The sequence below is a fragment of the Phoenix dactylifera genome, chromosome 4, assembly GCF_009389715.1.
Source record: "Phoenix dactylifera cultivar Barhee BC4 chromosome 4, palm_55x_up_171113_PBpolish2nd_filt_p, whole genome shotgun sequence".
In the NCBI taxonomy this organism is placed as follows: Eukaryota; Viridiplantae; Streptophyta; class Magnoliopsida; order Arecales; family Arecaceae; genus Phoenix; species Phoenix dactylifera.
In genome coordinates, this window is record NC_052395.1 from 21,687,910 (window position 1) to 21,708,914 (window position 21,005).

Below are 21,005 nucleotides of genomic sequence, written 5' to 3' on the forward strand. Positions count from 1 at the left end.
TCTTTTGAAACTATTTGAAACTCTACTAACATATAGCACGTATCATGATATATAGTTTACCAATATACTTTCCGTATGTGTAGATAGTAGAGCATGGAAGAGAGCCTGGTGAGGTAGAGTTTTATAAGATGACCCACACTCACCGAGATGGCAGCTTTGTCCGGGACGAGTCGAGAGATATAGTTGTATGTATTCATCTTTTATTTGATCATAATTTTTTTATTAATTTTACTTCTTTTAAATTATTAATGTGACTGTTTATTTTTTTGAGAGAGATATAGGAAAGAGCTACAAATCTTATTTCAGAGCGCGTCGGGGAGTCATCATCATCCGATGCGGCCAGTCGCGTCGAGGCTCAGGTCTATGCCGAATTGATGGGCCCAGAACGTTATGGTCGCGTGAGGGGTTACGGTGTCGGAGTTACCCCCACTCAGCTGTCTGCAGTGAGCCGATATACCCAAGATGCCAGACAAGGTACTAGCACTGCAGAGGTTTGTAGTTTGAAGACAGAGATGGCACAGATAAAGCAGTCATTTGAGACAAGGATAGAGGAGATGAGGCAGAGTCATATGACTGATATGGCGGAGTTGAAGCAGAGCCAAGAGTTGAAGATACAATCTTTGCAGGATCAGCTTGACCATATTTCATCTTTTTTGCAGAGATTTGCTCCTCCGGTACATAACTAAATATATTTGAATATTTTATATAATTATAATGTATTCTTGTATGAGCGTGATGACTTTCGTATTTTAGTTTCTAAAGTATTTTTTTTTCTTGTAGGTTGCTGATACTTCATCTATTCGTAGAGATGATGATGCCGTCGACTCTTGATACATCGTAGATTGTGTACTTAGGAATTTGAGATGGATGTTTTTAGAATATTTTTGAAGTACAATGTAATCAAATATAACAATATGAATATTTTGAATGAAAAGTTCTTGTTTGTGATGTGTATTTTATTATCTATGTGATTTAGTGTATGTGTTTTGTTATTTTATTAATGTATATAGAGTATTAAAAATTGCTTTTATAAAAAAAATTTTAACAAAAATGCTATTGCCGATGCTATATAGCGTCGGAAATACCAAGCAATGTTGAACGCCTTTAACGACGCTTTATAGCGTCGGTCAGGGAGCATGAGCCGGCGCTTTTAAGCGTCGGCATAGTCCAATAGAAACATCCGTGTGAAGCGTCGGTCGAAGTATGCCGACGCTTTTAAGCATCGGGTATCTCCAAACGGAACGACGCTTAAAAGCGTCGGCATAGAGCGACGACGCTTTTTTGACGCGTCGGCCTAAACCGGACCCACGCCCACCTGCCCGACGTCGGACCCACGCTTCGGGGAGCGTGGGTGGGAAATTCTCCGACGCTTAAAAGCGTCGGTATAGACGAAATATAGCGCCGGGAGATATCAATTCTTTTGTAGTGGCGACAGTTTATACTAGTCCTCGGGGACTTCCATCAATGTTAAGAGTCTTGAAATTTGATATCTCGTAGCTATCTCATCTAATTCCTAGAAAGCCTGATGGTCATATTATATTCCAAGATTAGTTTGAACATTGAGTCAACCTTGCTATCTCATCTAAATTCCAGCAGAGCTGCAGTCTTTTTTTTTTTTTCTTTAATGAAACAGTAGGGCTGCAGTCTTAACTATAAAAGATGACTACTTGTGTCACCCAGTTAGGTGTCTATTAGTTTGAACATTGAGTCCACGGAGCTACATACCATCCTCCATTGTCGTGATATGCTGATGCATGCTGGTCCCCACGTTCGTAGAAATAAGCACCAGGAATAGGAATATCTCAAGGACCTGTAAACACCAACGGGTGCAGATGAAAGAGCTTCATCACTCCGTATGATATCAGCCATCGAATTCGTTCAATGCCGAAATAGTGGACCCTGATTGGCTGGTCGTAGTATGCCGTGCTTCTCATGACAGTGGGCCACGATATATTATTCCGTGTATCATGAACTTTCAGCTCATCACCACACAAGTCTTTGAGCCGACAATCAATTGGTCTCCTCTGTAATCGCCACCAAAGGAATCATAAGCCGTCCGTCCCCCGCAAGCTAGTGTTGTGCTCATCCCGGTTTACCATATCCACTTCCACCGCCGTGATCAAATCGTGGAGTCACCAAGTTCCAGCTTCAACGGTCATTATTTTATATGATAAACCTTAACGCACTGCACCAGGTCTGACTCCATTCCACCATTTGCCATATGAAACGGTCCAGACAAGAGAGATTAAAAAATGATGATTATAGGTTAGATGATCCTTTCTTATCATTATTAGCTTTTTACTTAATCATCCGATCAAGGTTCGGTAGTGCAATCCCAGAATAAATAGAACGTTTCTTCTTTTTCCTTTGCACCAAATTAAGCCATTTGGAAACATGAGAAGGCCTCCCGTATTCCAATCACTACTCTTCCTCCTTTCCTCTCTCTTCTCTCTCTCCGTTGGAAGCGACATCCTGACTCCAACCCAGCCCCTCCGCGACGGCCAAATCCTGATCTCCGCCGGTGGGATCTTCGAATTAGGCTTCTTCAGTCCCATCAACTCCAACAACCGCTATGTAGGCATATGGTACCGCAAGGTCTCAGTACAGACCGTCGTGTGGGTCGCCAACCGCCAGCACCCGATCTCCGAGCCCAAGGGAAGCTTATCAATCACCGCCAACGGAACGCTCGTCGTCACCGACCAGAACTCCACGGCCGTCTGGTCCGCGGGCTCATCGGGCCTAGCCAGCCCAGTCGCACAACTCTTAGACAGCGGCAATTTCATCGTAAAAGAAGCTAATGGTGATAGCAATGATCCTGGTAGCTTCGCATGGCAGAGCTTCGACTACCCGACCGACACGCTGCTCCCGGGCATGAAGCTCGGGTGGAACTTGACCAGCCATTTGAACCGCAACCTGACGGCATGGACCGATCCTAGCGACCCGGCACCGGGCTACTACTCCATGGCGCTGGACGTCGAGGGCGACCCCGAGATATTCTTATGGGCCGGCGCGCACCGGCTCTGGCGCACGGGGCCATGGGTCGGCCAAAGGTTCAGCGGCATCCCGGAGATGAAGACGTATAGCATGTTCACCTTCGACTTTGTCATGGACCGGGATGAAATCTACTACGCATTCAACATCCTCAACGGATCGGTCATCTCGAGGCTGATCGTGAACCAGTCCGGCGTGACCCAACGACTGGTCTGGCTTGACCAGAGCCAAGTGTGGAGCATCTTCTGGTTTGCTCCCAAGGACCAGTGTGACGGCGTGTCGCCGTGCGGTCCATTCGGGCTCTGCGACACCAACAACTCGCCGATATGCGACTGCTTGCAGGGGTTCGAGCCCAGGTCGCCGACGAATTGGGCTCTGAGGGATGGGTCGGATGGGTGCAAAAGGAAGACAGCACTGGATTGTCGGAATGGGACCGACGGCTTCGTGACGGTGAACGAGGTGAAGCTACCCGACACGTCGAACTCGACCGTCGACATGAGCTTGAATTTAGATCAGTGCAGGGCTATGTGTTTGAGGAATTGTTCGTGCACGGCTTATGCTAGTGCTAACTCCAGTGGCGGGGGGTGCATAACTTGGACTACCGAACTCACTGATCTTAGGGTGTTCACGTTTGGTGGACAGGATATCTACGTCCGGCTAGCAGCCGCCGATCTAGGTACGTTCTGTTTCGTTGCTTAAGATAAATAGTGATAATTTAGATGAAATATTACAATTAAAAAAGAACTTTTTTAGATGAGATATAACTTGGGTTACTGGGAGCTGAAGTCCAGCGAACATCAAGCCCGGCTCTTGTTTGCATCGATTCTGTATGGAGCTTACACATTGCTAATGGTGTGTATAATCCAGGGCCACCGAAGTGGCAACGAGTGGAATTTGGTGTAGTAGACCCCAGCCTAGAGGTCTAGCTGGAGGAAAGCAGAGTCTCCAAAACCAAGGGGGGTTCTATCCAAACAAATGCAAATTGTCTTTTTTATTTGCAAGGAAGTCGACGTCTTTGACTTTAGTGCTATTGTATGTATTTATGCCCAAGTGGTATGAGCATTCCACCACAGCAGACAAAACAAACAAACTAAAAAAAAAAGCGCGAGAAGCCGACCTCTCTGACTTTAGTGCTATGTTCGTTTCATCTACTATAAAAATTTCGCCTGGAAGTTACGACAGAAGCTTCCCTTTAGATTTTAGTTGGGCGTTGGAAAATAGAAATACGATAATATCCTCGACTGGAGGAAAATTTACCAGTTTATAACCTTGTACTATTAGAGTTTGTCAGGTCCTGTAAGACCAGGGTATTTATCAGGAGTAACACCTCTATAACTTTAGACAATGTGCCAATATCTGATAAAAAGGTCAGAATGCCGTCAAGAGAACGCAATTCCTAGAGTTTACTTTTCAGAAACTACTTTCTAAATTTTCTCCAACGCCCTGTTGTATTCAGATTGTTTCACCGTTTGCAGTGTTAGCTATTTTGCAAACCGTCTTCTGTGCTTCCCAGGAACATATCTCCACCACTTCTATGGTCCTGGAGAGATGAGAATGAACAACGGAAAGTTGTTTTATACCTACAGATTTGACTGACGTTGATTAGATGTACAGTGTATATAAAACATGACATTAGTTTATAAAGACGCCAATGACATTAATATACAAAAATTTCCAATTATAAAGACACCTGTTCTACATTGGCCAGAATGTAGTTTCGGTATGAAAATTTTTATCTATAATCTGATTTCTTGTGGTTTCTTCTCATAATCTCACGACCTTAGATCATGATAGCAGTACATCCGAAAAGTCATACTCCATGAAACAGATCCTGCCCCAAGGGAACCCGGACCCCACAAGTTTGGTTGCGTTGCTGAAGTAGCTAAGCAACAACTATTGTAGTTTGAGAAGGACTGACAACTAACAGAAAGAAAACAAATTCTTGTATTCATACAATGGCAGTGACGTTTCAGGTTCGGCATCAAAACATTCACACCAGAGCGGAATAGCTGCCATCGTGGTGGGCTCTGTTCTGGGAACTCTACTGCTTGGCTGGATTGGTTCTTGCATTTGGTATAAGAAGAGGAGGAGGAGGAGGAGAAGAAAACAGGGTACAATTAAACCTTCAACATCATAATAAATTAATGTAATATAAGGCTCATGCTGACAATTATTTGTGTTCAACAGCTATGTCCATGTTAGGTACCAGTTCCTTCGCCAATAACTACATCAATGAAGGCACTGAAGGAAAGGAGTTGGATCTGCCTTTGTATGATTTGGGTACAATTATAGCAGCGACTGATAACTTCTCTATCAAAAACAAGCTTGGTGAAGGTGGCTTTGGCCCTGTATACATGGTATGCTCTCTGTCCAAGAACAGAACTTTATAGAACGTCATTACTAGGAAATCAGTACCAGGATGGAAGGAGAGATAAGTGAGATCAAATTATACTAATTGCAATCTGGATGATGTGAATTCCCTTTCATGAGAAAATGGTTAGGTGACATGTTTAGCAAGATAATTGCTGTCATGTGGGGGTTTTGACTCTATACATGAAAAAAAAAAAAAAAAAAAAAAGTCACTATGAGGTTCTTGATCAGTGTCTGGTTCTAAAGTCAGTATTCTAGATACATGTTGGTTTCGTCTGGACCTTGATATCTGTTTGATACCCCCCCTGTTCAATATACTAGCAGTGTCTCATAATGCTGGATGTGGTGCATTCAGGGAAACCTGGGGGAGGAACAAGAAATAGCTGTGAAGAGGCTTGCAAAGACTTCAGTGCAAGGCATCGATGAGTTCAAGAATGAGGTGACGCTCATTGCCAAGCTTCAGCACCGGAACCTTGTTCGGCTTCTTGGCTGCTGCATCCAAGGAGAGGAAAGGATGTTAATCTATGAGTACATGCCTAATAAAAGCTTGGATGCCTTCCTATTTGGTTAGTAAATCTTTTTCTCCCCTCTGACCCGCCACTTAATATCTCATTAGCAATGTCATGATTAAGTGTTATTATTCCTCTTGTAAAACTAACATTCAAATCAGTACTAAGCTTTTCCATTTTTTCGGTAGAGGACTAAGGCCCTGTTTGGGGGAGCTGTTAGCAGTAGAGCTGTTGGAAGTAGAGCGTTTATAAAAATCTGTTTGCTATTTGGTAACTACATTTCTAAAGTGCTATGGCATTTTAACATGTGTTTGGTAAACAAACTGAGAAAGTACTTTTATATGACAAAATAACCATAAAGAACATTATCGGTATTATATAATAAAGCATAATAAAATATAATATGTATTAATACATAAATATATGATATAGTATAATATTAATATAATATAATATTATATTATTATAAGATAGTACTATAACATTATGTATTATAGAATAATAATTTAATATAATATTAAATTATTTAACATAACATATCAATGTATTATGATATAATATAATATAATATTATATTTATAGTATAATACAATAATAAATATATAAAATATTATAATTATTAGTGTAAATTAATTTTTTATCATTCTAATGACCATTTATCTCTCTAATAAATAGAGAGAAAGGAAGAAGAAGATTGAGAGGGAAAGGGAGAAAGGAAGAGGCGGGATAAGGGTTTTGGGGGAAAAAGTGTGATTTAAATGGGGGTATTTTGGTCCAAAAAACAGCTTCCCGACAAAGCTGAAAATAGCATTTTCGGAAAGCTCCAAATTGGAGCTTCTTCCGAAAAGCTATTTTCAGCTTATCGCAAAAGCTGAAACAGTTTTCCGAAAATTTTACCAAACACCATTTTTTATCTAAAAGTACTTTTGGATAATAAGTATTGTGGACTCAAAGTGACGTTCTCTAATCAGCTTTCTTAACTGAAATGCCATTTCAAAAAGAGAGAACACTCAAAACACCACTTTCTTAGCTCGAGTTGAAAATTTTGGTTAGATTTCTCAACCAGATGTGTGGTAGGGTTGCCAAGCCCCATCAAGTTGAGCATAGGCTTGTCACAGTGATGCTTCTCAAGCTATTACAGTTTAATCAATCTTTACCAGCATGAGTCTCACAATACCCAGCAGTTCATTTGTTACCAACGTTGATGGCTTTTGGACTGCATGCATTCTTTTGCTCACTAAATTTTACTCCGAGTAATAGCATACAAAAGTTAACGCAACTAATTTTTCATCAGACAAAGCTAAAGCTGCACTGCTGGATTGGCAAACCCGCTACAACATTATATTAGGGATCGCCCGTGGGCTTCTCTATCTCCACCAAGATTCTAGATTAAGAATTATCCACAGGGATCTCAAAGCTAGCAACATTCTACTTGACAAAGAGATGAACCCCAAAATTTCGGACTTCGGCTTGGCAAGAATATTTGGGGGGGATGAGGCAGAAGTAAATACACACCGAGTGGTTGGTACCTAGTAAGTATTTTGAAGTATTTATTTGTACAAAATTTGCTCAAGAAAAGTATTTTATTGTACATATAATATTCTATATTGAAAATCTAATAGTTCAATCACCTTAATGATAATGCAGCGGATACATGTCTCCTGAGTATGCCATGGATGGTATCTTCTCAGTGAAATCTGATGTATTTAGCTTTGGTGTTTTAGTACTTGAAATCATAAGTAGCAAGAAAAATAGAGGGGTTTATCTCTCCAACCGCCATATAAATCTTCTAGGACATGTAAGTATAAAAAAAGGTCCTTCAATTAGATGCTCTATTTATTTATTTTTTTAAGAAAAAAGAATTAATGACATTTGCTGCACATTTTTCAGGCATGGAATTCATGGAAAGAAGGGAATGGCTTGGAACTAGTGGATGAATCAATAGGTTACTCATTTCCCGTGGCTGAAGTGTTGAGGTGCATAAAGGTGGGTCTCTTGTGTGTTCAAGAACACCCGGAGGACAGGCCAGCAATGTCGACTGTAGTGTTGATGCTAGGCAGCGAGAGCAGCAGTCTCCCATACCCTAAACCACCTGGTTTTGTTGCAAACAAAGGCCCCACTGAAATTGTTTCATCATCAAGCAAGCAAGATTCGCTAACTATAAATGACTTATCAGTTACAGTATTTGAAGGTCGATAAAAGATGTCAGGGTGAATGCAACCATAAGAAATTGTAAATTTTCTAATTTGGAATAGAAAAGTGGATGTATCAAAATCCGTACAAGCTTGTGTTCAGTCTTAGCTGGATCGATCTTTGATACTTATATAGAATCAAGAAACCTAAATAATACCTTCCGGCTAACCATTTTAGATAAAATTCTAAGTTGTTAAATATGATATCATAGCAAATTCGACCCATAATCTATATAGATTAGGAAATACTGCAGCACAAAACCATTTAAATTTGAATGAATTTGAACCCTTAGTCTAACGAGGACACCCGTATAGACATGTGTTTAGTTCCACATCGGTTACTCACTGGATAAATCTAAGTATTTATACATAATCAAAAATTTCAAATAATACTTTTTAGCTAGCTATTTTGGGTAAAGCCCTAGGTTGTTACATGATGCCAACCTACTAATTCTTTTAAATTTTGCCTTGTTTTCTTGGACCAACCTGATTGTTCTAAATCCATCACTCCTTTATGGGCTGGGTGTGCACAATCCTTTGGCTCCAAAAGAGCTATATCATCTGATATCACCGAATCAACAGCTCAAGCTAGTTTCAACCTAATAGATTCATTTGTCTAAAAAAAGAAAATCAGATTTGAAAACTTGAAAATAAGCATAGGGACAAAAATTGCTGCCAATTTTCATTTTTATTGCTCAAATATAAATTAGAACGTTCTGCAAAGTGGGAAAAAACATCTCTCTGTAAACCTGTATAAGAATTTCTGTTAGGATAAAAATAATCAAAATTTCTTCAACGGGAGGCACCAGCATGCAAGGGCAAAAAAAGAACCGACGATAAGTTATTTACAACCAGCCGCGCCTAGCTGATGGTTTCTTGCTGCATTTGATAGTCAGCATGCAAGAAGCTCTCATATTCTGTTCCCTTCAGAGTATCATAGACAGCATCCCAGTTTTCAACCTGATCAGACAATGGTCTCCTGTGGATCTTTACATGACGGCTGGAAAGCTTCCTTTTTGGCAGTCTAAGGAACTTTAGAACATCCTTAACCTTCTGCAGGAAACAAAGAATATTATGGTTAGGCTGGTACAAGTTATATTTGTTTACATTCCCTCTACTTGCTCCCACCACTCACCTTGCGGTTGTTCACAAGATCTTCATAATAGAGAAGAATGTGGCGAGTGCTCTTGAAGTAATCCAGAGCATCAGCACCCCACTTATCCATCTGCTTTAGTTCTGGAACCAATGAATTTACATTGATTGTGGGCTTATATCTTGCAAGTACATCAGCCTGTATGCCATAAACCACCACACATCTCAAGATTCAAGTCTACTATAGGTATCAGAGATTTTTGTTCCTTTTTTTGAGAAAGTACTAATACATCTCGGTATAAAGTGCAAAAGCATGACCTCATCCCTTGAATGCACATGAGCTTTATGGGTCCCATTTAGCTGCTTGGCACCCCGGTCATGCATATTTGCAAGTACTGAAACCATGCGACGAAGTAGATTTCTTCTGAAGAGGAATATTGCAGAGACCCCTCTTTGATTGAAGTATTTAACTATTTCGTCATGATGATGGATGACACCCTGAAGTAGCCATGACAAGAACTTCAGGTGGATGCAACAAATAGTAAGCTCAGGGAGGAAAAAATCTAAATATCACCATGTGACAGCACCAGCAGTGTACAACCAGGCTTCTCATTGGATAATCTCAGTAAATATTAAAAAAAAAGATATATTTAAAAGACACTAGAAAGTACGAGACTTAAAAGACCACAAGCAAAAACTATTTCCCAATTTTATATTTTTCAGGTTTCTGCAAGATAAAAATTAACATATATATATATATGGGGGGGTGTTCTTCATTCTATATGATTTCCATGAGAGGCTTATCCCGGCAGAAAGTTCATTCACTACTCAGAAAACGAAATTTCTCTGATGAAATAACCTTGTCAAGATCTTATTAGGATTGTCGCCAAGAGAACTTGTGAGTTCCAATGTTATAGTAAAGGTTTATGCAACAAAACAATAAGCAACTCTGGGTCATATGTGGGTTCTGTTCATAAGGGGCCTCGTTAACATAATAGTGGGGATGGCAACAAGAACAGCTTGAGCAAGCCCAGCCTAACTCAAGCTCGGCTGGTTTAGTAATTGAGCCAAGCTCCAGTCAGCTAATTTATCTTCAAGAATAACTTGAGCTGCTCATCTAATTTCAAGCAGAACTTAAGCTGCTCATGTACAGCTCATGAGAGCATAAGATCTCTCAAGGATTTCATAAACAGTAATATGAAGGATTTGCTGACAAATGTATGTTATTTCTTTCCATCTTTAGGCAAATGTATGTAGGAGTATCACCATCTTAATGTAAGCTTAGGTTCGTCTTATCATAAAATGCTCTTCACAGTGACATTACTCTAGAAAAACTCAAGTGCTCAATCATTTCTCTAGTTAAAGGAAAATAAAGAAGTCAGAGAAGGGAATAAGTTGGAATCCTCCCTATTACCGTTGCCCCACCATTGTGTCGAGCAGTGACATGTATCAGTCTGTTCTGACTGGTATACACCATATTGGGCCAAAATGGACTCCCAACACTAGGTTGGCACAGAATATTTTTTTTAAGTCTTTGCTATTTTTTTATGAAGAGATGAGCCTTTCAAGTCTTTTAGCATTGGGAATTTTGCATTTATAGCTCCATAAACTTATCTTTACACAAACATCATTTCAAACATTCTGTATTTGCATAAACACCCTCCTAGTCAACTATATGCCTGAAAGACTTGAGAACCAGCCATTTTCATGGAAATGACACATTTTCCCTTGTGTAGAACAAACGCCCACCTTATGTAATATAACATATCCATCTGATCCCCCAAAATCTTTTAAGAGAACTATTTATTAGATCTCCCCCTCCTGGTATCGTCTACATGACATCCAAAATTCTAGGGTTGAAAAAAATGGGAATTGGTTCAAACTTGAAATTGATTGGCTCCTGAACTGTGTTTGCTTTAGGCGAAGTGAGACTGCCAATCCCCAGCTCAACCATCCCAGCCATCGGGCTCCCCCTGACCTTCTGCAGTTTAGGCTTCAACTCCGACTCGATCATGAGCTTGGTGTAGTCCAATCAGACACTGTTTACCGGCTTGTCCATTTGGCAAAAGTTGGTAGGGGCAGTATTGACAAATGTTGTTGGGCACCATTTCAAAGCCCATAATTTCCTCATCAAGATCCTCTTTATCACCGGCAGCGCCACCATCCGCTTCAATCCAAAGTTGAGTTGTAAGGGGATGGAGAGGTAGGATCGTGCTTTAATGATGTTGAGGGAGGAAGAAAAGATGGGGAATGGGTGGCGGAGATGGTGGAGCTAAGGTCAAAGAGAGAGATCTAGAGGGCTTTGGTCTCACAAGCAAAGGCATCAGAGATCCAGGAGTTGAGGAAGGGCACGACAAGACTAGGGACTGAAGGTGGAGCAGCACAGCAGCATAGTTCTCCAACATCATCATTCTCTCCGATCTAAGAAAAACTTCAGGTAGGAATTTTTGAATTAGGGTAGGTTCCATTAGATTTCGAGATCAATCGAAGGGATTTGAGTTGAAACTAAAGGAGGATTTTAGGGAGAAGTGGAAAGGGGTTAGAGGAAGAAGGGGAGAAGAGCTAGGGATATGACCCACGGCTCCACCGACCATAAGAAGTTAGTCTCATTGGGGTTCATCAAACTCCACACTTGTGCTAGACCTTACTTGACATTCCATCATCAAATCCTTCGTCACAACCAAAGTCAGCAGTGCCAAGCCAACTCCACCTCCGCCAACTTCATCACCATCAACCTCCAGACCAGACCAACATTGTCGATGCTGCCCTCTTCTCCGGCTCCATCCGCAAGCTCCTCTTCCTTGGCTCCTACATCTACCTCAAGCTTTCCCCTCAGCCCATCCCTAAGCCCAACCTAAAGCCCTAGCACGCCCACCCTTCGCTCAAAGGTAATTATACTAGTTATGACAAAATTATATTTTAAGTACAAGTAAATGATTGTAATCCTTGGTAGGCTCACGACTGCTAACGATAGCTAACTATAAGGTCAATCCTGCTAAACAAAGATAATAATATTTGTAATGGAATGTGCTAAAAATGAAAATTTATAGGGTTATACATGCAAACCTCAAAATTTGGAGCATAGATGCAAAAAATTCTTCAATAATTTGTTGCAGCATAGCATTGCATTTACATCAACACAGCATGGTAAGGCAAACATGCATTCCAACTATTGGCATCCAACACTAGGTTGGCATGATACATATTAAGTCATTCTTTTTTTAATAATTTAAAAAGAATTTTTTTGTTTTAACATAATTTAGCATAGTTGTCACAAGCCAATACACCCCATACTAGACCAGTGGCACTTAAGTTCTTTCCAAATATCATCACTAGCATGATTTCCTTGTTAACTACTTTTGCAACTCTCTCCCAAAATGGCTACTTTCTCTTCCTTTTCCTAATTTCTTTCTTTTTCTCCTATATTACTTTTCCTTTTTTGTTTTTGCAAGATTCACTAGTTTGGAGAATACACTGAAGAATCCACACTAGATATAGCAAGGAGTTAGATTTTGATGCATATAGGATACATAATAAGGCTCTAATACAAATTGATATAAACAAAGAAGGGCACCACTTTTGCGGGGTGTGTCAAGACACAGCTTCACAATTCAAACCAACCTAGTCTGATGTTCCTTAATTTTTGTAAGCATGAGTTGCTTCTTGTACACAAGCATATGACCAACCAACCATCTCCATCATCACCATCATAGATGCCAAATTTGATCATATTCCATCAGTGGTAGCGGGTTGGCAATTGATGAATGACAATGAATGTGAAAGACAGTATGCAAGATAACCACCATGCGGTGATAGGGTATGACTAGCAGCAAAGCAATGCATGAGACTTGTGGCTGCCGATTATAGCAGAGAGTGGAGGTGATGATCATTGCGAGTGCATGGTTATGAGAAGAACATGGAATTTAGGATAAAAAACACTATTTTTGAAGAAGAACAGTAATTATCCTCTGATCATCAAAGTTGTAAGGAGATGTCTAGCATCCAAAAAAAGAGTAGCACAAAAAAGCATTCCTGGTAAAAACACTATGAAAATCAGATCTTAGGATCTAACACTAAAAGCACACTACCAAAAAGTGCTCCGAAATATAGTCTACAATTATCTAGCTTCTTTTGGAAGTTCTATAAATTCTCACTTCCCAAACTTCAAACCAGATAACATACAGGATGAGGCATCAACCTATTTTAGTTTCCTCAGGTACAAAAATTATAATGAGGGTGTAACTAGCAGTAGCTTGACAAATATTTAGTCAGCCCTCAGTATATAAGGTCTACACCAAGAAATTAACCATCCATACATAGCTTCTTGCACGTCCCAAAAAAAATTCCAAGAAGATCGATACAATTCATTCAACTTATATATACTCAAGGTAGATTCTGATAATCACATGTTTAGGTTCTCTCTCTTCACTCTAAATCGTTTTGTCTACTACCTAAGTAATAGAGTAGCCTCAACATCACTAATAAAAAATGTTTGAGGTATATTCTGTTAGTACTTAGTAACATGTTTCGATTCTCTCTCTTCTCTCTAAATCATTATGTCTACTACCTAAGTAATAGAGTGGCCTCATTAAGCCTTCCCATCATGAATCAAAATGCTTAAGTTGGGGAAGAATTAGTTGGAAGCTAATTACCCATATGAAGTTCATTATTGGATGGAGCAAATGGCAAATTTGAAAATGGAATGGTATTTGGAAAAATAAATTTCCTCTTATGCTAAAATTATTTATTTAAAAAGCTTCATAGTCATTGTTTTACCTACATCTATACGCTATCAATGAAGTAAGCCTTACTGAGTTATCAGACCACAAATCCATTTTGCAGGAGTATAATGGAGAAATTGATCCTATGTTTATACAGCCCTTTAAAGCACTCCAGTTTGTGAAGAAAAAAGTTATGAAGACATAGAAGGAAAGGAACTTCAACAACCATTTACAGAAACATAATGAATGTCAGAATAATCAAATGAAATATCTTCTGACAAATGTAAACAACCATTTATGAAAACATAATGAATCTCAGAATAATCAAATGAAACAATTTTTGAAAAATGTACAGCAACAAACATAGTACTTACCATGTGATTGTTGAATATTTCAACAATGTATGAGAATTTGGATCCCTCTAGTTTTTGCAATTCAACTAAATTTGTACAAAAATCATAAAAAGGAACAAAATTATGAAAGAATTCAGAAAATAATTTCAAAAGAGTTTTTTTTTTTTGGTGCAAAACGAGTTATTTTTCAAAATATCATGTTTTGAGTGGAAGAAATTGTTTAATGCTAGATTACAATCCAACATATGCCAATGGAGATTTCTACAAAATTTTGGCTTTAGGATAGCCAAATGTATGCAAGATTTCTACTTTTACTTTACACATCTTTAGATTTTGAAATTATAATGCTTCTAAATATCCTTAAAACTTGCAAACTCTAAGTTTCATATAAAACTGCATCTGTCCCTTACAGAAATGAAGGAATTCTAAAGAAGGAAAAAGCATAAAAAAACCTATATATGTAATAAATTTAAGCCCGTTAGTTTTGGTTGAAACTCACACCAACATGAATGTTGGATTGGACTGGACATTAAAATTTTGGTTTTAAGGTCTTAAACTAAACTTCAAATCATGATTTGGAAAAAGAGATTTTTGTAGAAAATATATGAAAGTTTTTACACCTTCCAGTACTTAATTAACAAGGTTATAGAGGGAGCTATAAAAATTAAAATTATTGAAGAAACAAATGAAGGAAGAAACAAACCATAAGACAAGTCTATGAAGTTCTTCAGTAATGCCTTTTTGATTCTGACAAATAGACCAGAGGGTGATGGTGTCTTAATAAATTAAAAAAAAAAGCCAAAATTCTTAGGTGCAGCAAATTCCATAGCTTGGCATCAGGGAAACATCTTGACTGAGTTACATGCTGTCCTGGCAGTACTATAAGAGGCAGCAGACCAAAATATAAAGGAGCCATTGGTTTATAATAATGCTCGAGAAGCTGTTGGATGGTGCAGAATAATAGAGGCAATTTCAGAAGTTGTTGTAGCCCGCATTTGGTAGGGGGGATAAGTGGGGATATCCCCCAAAATAGGGATATCTTGCCAAACATCTAAACACACTCAAGAATAGGCTTATTAGGTAAATGCCAAAAGAACAGAGAGAGAGAGAGAGAGAGAGAGAAAAGGGGGGGATAATTCTGTTCCACAAAAATGGCATAGTAGAGTTATCCCGTGGAATAGGGGATACTTATCCATTCTAATTATCATTTTGCCTGTACCGCTCTTTAAACACGCCGAAAAAGTGGGAGGCAATTTTGTCCTTGTGATATAATCAAAATCATTATGAAAACTGATGCATTCACCTAATACACTTGCACTTATCCCTCCAACCAAATGGCAAAAAGAGGCTTATCCTGTGGAATAGTATAAGTGTTGCCCCTTATCTATCCCCTCTAAAAACCGCAGCCTTAGTAGTTCAGTAGAAGGTGATACTAAACAAATTAAACGGCTTATAAAATGGTATAGCAACAGTACTTTTACCTCTCTCTCTCTCTCTCTTCCCCTTAGAGGGAAAAAAAGCAAAAAGGGAAAATATCTTTCGAATCTATAGTTACATAATACGACTGACAAATCAAAGTAAGATAATTCAAAGTTTGATAAGGTATAAAGATCAGCTTCAGTTGGCATCCATCCCTTCTATTGGTGATGAATCCGGGTCAAAGGAAGCATGGACAAGAAAAGCCTGGCTATTAAACCTACAAGACCAATTGTATGCAGCAAACGTAATTTGTTGGTTATGTAACTCGTGCCTATGCAACAGAAAGCATCCTGCCATAGTTATTTTAGGAGTTTTGAAGTTTCAACAAATATTAACAAACAGCAACAAAGCTTAGGTTTAATAGAAGGAATTGCATTCATCTCTAGGTTTACCACAGAGATAAACGGAAACATAATTCTAATATACATAAACTTCTTCAAACAAACAAGGTCATATCTAAATATTAAATACTTTTCTTGACCTAGAACCATAATTCTTTCAAAATCATTTGTCAATTTTTTGATTATTCAGAATTTCATTGAATAAGCTATTTCAACATATTATCCAACTCTCTTGCACAATCTTTCACATGTTCGGTTTTTCAACTAGTCTTAACACATTGTCCTTTGCTTTTATTTCCTTTTTCAATTGTTTCCCTGTCTCAATTATGTAGATATGATAAAGGTATAAGCGTGACCTGACTAACGAGAATCTTCAAAATTTATTTCTATAAGAATTCTCATTATACAACTTCTGAATGTGCACATCTTTTCCTAGCATCACCACCTTTTAATTCATTTTATATTTATCTGTACTACTAATTGATTTGCCTCTTTGCAAATACAGTGTTCGCATCTTTTAAGAAAAACCTTTTCTATAGTCATCATAAACTGCACACCTAGCGTTACTAACAAATACTAACAATGTTCAGCGGCTGGTAGAGCATTACAAAGACAACTTGAGTACTCAAATTGCATCACATATTAAAGAAATAACAAGCTCAAAATGCAGATCAGCAATACAAAATAAACATCATAATGCCTAATCCACCCAGAAGGCCAGAACTGCCAAAACATCAAAAATAGTCCATCTATGTTAGCAAGTTGGGCATGTAAATATGATCAAATAGCATAAAACATCAAAACTACAATAGAGGCAAGCAATAATCGATCTCCAGATGCTCAGATGATCCATTATTTATATTGTAAAAAGAAATGTCCAAACTTTTCAAGCATGCCAGTCAGAAATCTTTTCAAAGTTCTAGCATTCTATAGCTTACAAAATTTATTATTACAGACAAGGAAGAAAGTTGATCTCTTTAACAAAACATTCAGATTTCAGTTCCTTCAGACTAGCCCAAATAACAGCAGCAGGTTTCATCATAAGAATCAATGATTGACTGGAAAAGGATAATCAAATCTGAAACTTACTGTAACATGAAAACCATATGTACCAATGACACTGAACAGTTCAAAAGTTAAAATCTTATATCTAAAACAACAAAGACTAACCTAATATAACAAAAGAATGACAGAGAGAACATCAGCAGGCAAGGTAAGTGCCATGATTTTGCACTGATTCTTGGTGATCAATAAGATGTTTATCAAAAATCAGCAGCACAGCTAGAGGAATTGTTCCTATAAAGTCCCATATCCTAACACCAGGAAACAGAGGAAGGGAACATAACAAACGGGCCAAAACCAGAAAAAAAAAACACCTCATTTAAATGAAAACACCAAACCATCCTATCCCTTCTATCATCATGCTTGCCTCCCAACTGAGGAACGACACTGTTAACTTTTCCCAAAATATTAATTGGAAGGCCATATACCAAAGAACAGCCACAGAATACCACACAGTTCAGTCCTCAGATTCATGCTTATGAAATACAAGCTAGGAGAAAATGCCTATACAGGTACAAGCCAACCCTAGCTGTCCTCCCAAAGTTGGACACTATACACCTTTTTGTGAACCCTCTCCAATGCTTCAACTGCACATTCCACAAGAAACATCCTGAGTAACAACCTCCCACCCCACCCCAAACATCCTCCTCCTCTCAAAGCCCCATAATAAATCTTCAAAGAATCTTTCACTCTCCTCCATATATTCATCACCATGTCCCCAACAAGGAAGTTAAATTTCCCAATTTCAATCTTCCCATGTCATAGGCAGGTGCTCCTCCCTCCCCCCCCAAAAACAAAAAATTATCCCATGATGTTTGTATAGAGGGACAACTATCATTATTGGCATCTTAAAAGGTGAAGCATTATCGAAATTGAGACTTTGCATTATTTAGTGCATGTTTGACTGCCTACAAAGTGTTAATTTTCTTCCTAGTTACAGGGCTTCAGTCTCAGACCAGAGTAACTTTATTTAGGAATGTTTCTTATGAGCCTCAATGCACAGAAGAAGACAAAGTTTAGAACCGCAGGTTTATTCTTCTTGCAACCAGTCCACCGGGCAAACAAATCTCTAGCTCACTAACCCAACACCTCCTCAAGAGAAACAGCCAGATATCACTTGTCAAAATGCACCAAATCTCATAATGCATGCAACCATGATATGAGATATACCTGATTTTCTCCATGTTCATTCCCTCTCCATTGCTGAGCAAAATATCACACTCCTTCCTATGCCTGGAATGAAAAATTTTGTAGATCTGTCTGCCCACCATAAAAGAAAAGATGACCAAGAGAAGAAAAAAAAACTCTAAGTTACAAAAACGAAAAAAAAAGGGCTCACCACATTGGCTAAGCTAATTTGTAAATAGTGAAATATCTTTCATGCCCAGTTCAGTATAATATTTGAGCTAAATCCATGGAACTCAAGCATCATCTCCTGCTTCACTAATCCCCAGATCTTTCATTGAAGAAGTACAAAACCATCATTATTATACAATCAATGTGTTACTTCCTTTTTCTGTCCTCATCCTTGCAACACGAAACCAATGCGGATCAAAGATCAAAATCAAATGTTATTTCCCAATTTTACTTAATAGCAAATTTGCCTAGACACATTATCTCCAATTTAGAGCATTTTAATATTCTCCATGACACATCCACAACCTTCTAGCTTTTCTTCAATTGCATCCCAAGCTACTAATTTGTTCCATCCTGTTTCTTATATATCTTGAAGTTGCCTTCCGATAACGATTTGCATTTATATCCTTCTGGTTTAGACACTTCACTTTAGTTTTACTGCCCCATAACCGGTTCCTGAAAAAAATTTCAATCTGATCAAGGCCTTCAGTTTTCCTTACTCCAGACTTGAGAGCAGTTTCATGAAATCTGATCCTACAAAGTCATGTCAAAAAAAAAAATCCACAACAATTCCTGCAATTTAGGTGTCTCCATAAATATAAGGTTCCACTTTTCTAAAGGTTCTTCAAAGTCTTAGTTTCTAGAAAAAAAAATCATTCAAAGCCCAACCATCCACATAATAAGATTTTGCAAAACTAAGTCATTTTTTCTTTACCCAACAAATTCTATTTGTGATGAAGTCTAGATGGTTTAACATCCAAACAGATTCACTCTTTCCCAAGAAAATGAGGTTATGGCTATAAGCAAGAAAAAGCAGTGTAATAAACATATATACTCCTAATGTTAGGAACCAGGAAACACATCTTTCCCATCCCAAAAACCTGAATTCCTGGAGCTCAGAAGCTGATATAGATAGAGAGATTGATGACTGCAATACCATAAAGTCAAACTTCAAAAAAAAAAGGAAAAGAAAAAGAAACCAAACAACAAATTAATTTAGTCTAGGTCCACAGCTTCAATTGAAGCACAAAGTCAAAGTTTGTAGAGAAGGAGAAGAGTGTAGCATTTTTCAATTTCATTACATGATAAAGTTCAGCTGAATTAGGGTCAGATAGGATTCATAATTTAAAAAACAATGTGCAGGATATACGGTTTTACCTGATTAAGCATCCATTTGAAGCCAACAGCAGCTGTGCATTCATTTTTAGAAGCACTACTATACCAGTCCAGATTGTACACTTCATCTAATGTCTGCAAGATAGATGAAATATTACTCCGTCTTTCTTTGACAGAGAAGATCTCACCATTGGAACTAACATTAACATGGCTATTCAACAAGGTCTCAAACCACCCGCTTCCAGACCTCTGCATCGATAAAATTGCAAAGAACCAAACTGGTGTGCACGCACACTCATTCCTGCAAGATTCACCAAAACATGTGTCACATGATTCTGACCAAAGATAATCAATTAACGAACAAGAAACCATCATTACCTACTATAAGTAGTGGGTTCTGGATAGTGCACATAAGGAACCTCGGATTGCGGAATGCCAGGATCAGGACAGGGTTTAGGTTCCTTAAGTCTCAACATAATTGGATTAGGCATTGTGGGGACCCACTTTTGCTTTAAATACAGTATACATATATAAACGCCACTTATCATTACCAAGGCCAACGCAGCCATCCATAACACAAGTGGATATTTCTTCGGAGGCTTTATGAGAAGACTATCCTGCATGAGAAGGATTTGTGGAAAACCAACCCTGTAAGTTTTGCAACTAGTTTAGAAAGATACAGTATCTCCCTCGATTTTTTTTTTTTGCAACCAACAAATCCTTGGAAGAATGCAAAAAGGCTAAATGGAAGTAACCAGATTATGAGACAAGAAGTTCCTAAAAGTATCTTCGCATGACAATGCCTCATAAATCAGAAAGAAATCATGAGCTGAGAGGCTAATGGAAACAAAAGATGATTCAAAACAATGCATTGATCTAAAGTGGTGATCTTTTATGGGAGGGAAACCGTGGAACGTGATCTAAAAAGGTGATCTTTCAAAACAAAGAACTCAATCTTCGAAGCCAAATCAGCCTATCCAAATCTCTGTTTCTCAAAGTCAAGAAATTGAACCAAATGAAAAGGGATAAAAAGGAAAAAAATCTCATATGTTATCTACCCAAAGAACGCCGAGATCAAAACACAAAGCTTTAGCCAAAACGACATGAAGAATTGAAGTAACCACCAGATAGAAACAAATCTACCGAGAAAGCATAAAAAGGATACATCTTGTTCCCAGAATCCAACAAAACAAAAAAAAAGATCCCAAATTTTACATCAAAACGAAATGTTGCAAAACACGGGTTAATCTACTATAAACAAGAAATCAAAAAGGAAAAAAAGGGAACAAGAGTCAGAGATGAAATGATCACCTTATTGAAATAACAGCATTCTTCCATCATTTTTTCCTTCCTCTCTTTCCCTTTCTTGAATCTGTATGGAAAAAGGGCATGGAAAGAACTCCCTATATTCTTCTCCTCCCTC

The 21,005-nt window shown here is 38.4% G+C and overlaps 2 protein-coding genes across 4 annotated transcripts in view; one reads left to right on the top strand and one right to left on the bottom strand.

Moving 5' to 3' along the window:
• Window positions 1–2,224: 2,224 nt before the first annotated feature.
• Window positions 2,225–8,162, top strand: LOC103700767 (receptor-like serine/threonine-protein kinase SD1-8). Its single transcript, XM_039125859.1, has 7 exons — window positions 2,225–3,667; window positions 4,965–5,102; window positions 5,179–5,348; window positions 5,717–5,927; window positions 7,165–7,402; window positions 7,518–7,668; window positions 7,761–8,162. Exons 1-7 carry the CDS (start codon window positions 2,395–2,397, stop codon window positions 8,067–8,069), a joined length of 2,490 nt encoding a protein of 829 aa, XP_038981787.1. The 5' UTR covers window positions 2,225–2,394; the 3' UTR covers window positions 8,070–8,162.
• Window positions 8,163–8,731: 569 nt separating this feature from the next.
• LOC103695871 (nodulation protein H-like) overlaps window positions 8,732–21,005 on the bottom strand; it is a 12,553-nt gene continuing 279 nt past the window's right edge. The window contains exons 1-6 of one of the 3 annotated variants that reach the window (XM_008777304.3): window positions 20,894–21,005; window positions 19,961–20,199; window positions 19,625–19,883; window positions 9,473–9,652; window positions 9,198–9,353; window positions 8,732–9,115 (exon numbers count right to left, since the gene is read on the bottom strand). The exon at window positions 20,894–21,005 is cut by the window's right edge and continues 279 nt beyond it. In XM_008777304.3, coding sequence (XP_008775526.2) covers window positions 8,924–9,115; window positions 9,198–9,353; window positions 9,473–9,652; window positions 19,625–19,883; window positions 19,961–20,199; window positions 20,894–20,923 — 1,056 coding nt within the window. In that variant the 5' untranslated portion in view covers window positions 20,924–21,005 and the 3' untranslated portion in view covers window positions 8,732–8,923. Of the gene's footprint in view, window positions 9,116–9,197; window positions 9,354–9,472; window positions 9,653–19,624; window positions 19,884–19,960; window positions 20,231–20,893 lie in introns of all 3 variants that reach the window. The other 2 variants (XM_008777306.3, XM_017847046.3) reach the window with 2 other exon arrangements.

Bases quoted from the DNA above. Each gene is read 5' to 3' on its own strand.
- LOC103700767 (XM_039125859.1), top strand. From the start codon at position 2,395: ATGAGAAGGCCTCCCGTATTCCAATCACTACTCTTCCTCCTTTCCTCT. The intron at 5,103-5,178 runs GTACAATTAAAC...TGTGTTCAACAG, and splicing joins GAGGAGGAGAAGAAAACAGG to CTATGTCCATGTTAGGTACC. The intron at 5,928-7,164 runs GTTAGTAAATCT...ATTTTTCATCAG, and splicing joins CTTGGATGCCTTCCTATTTG to ACAAAGCTAAAGCTGCACTG.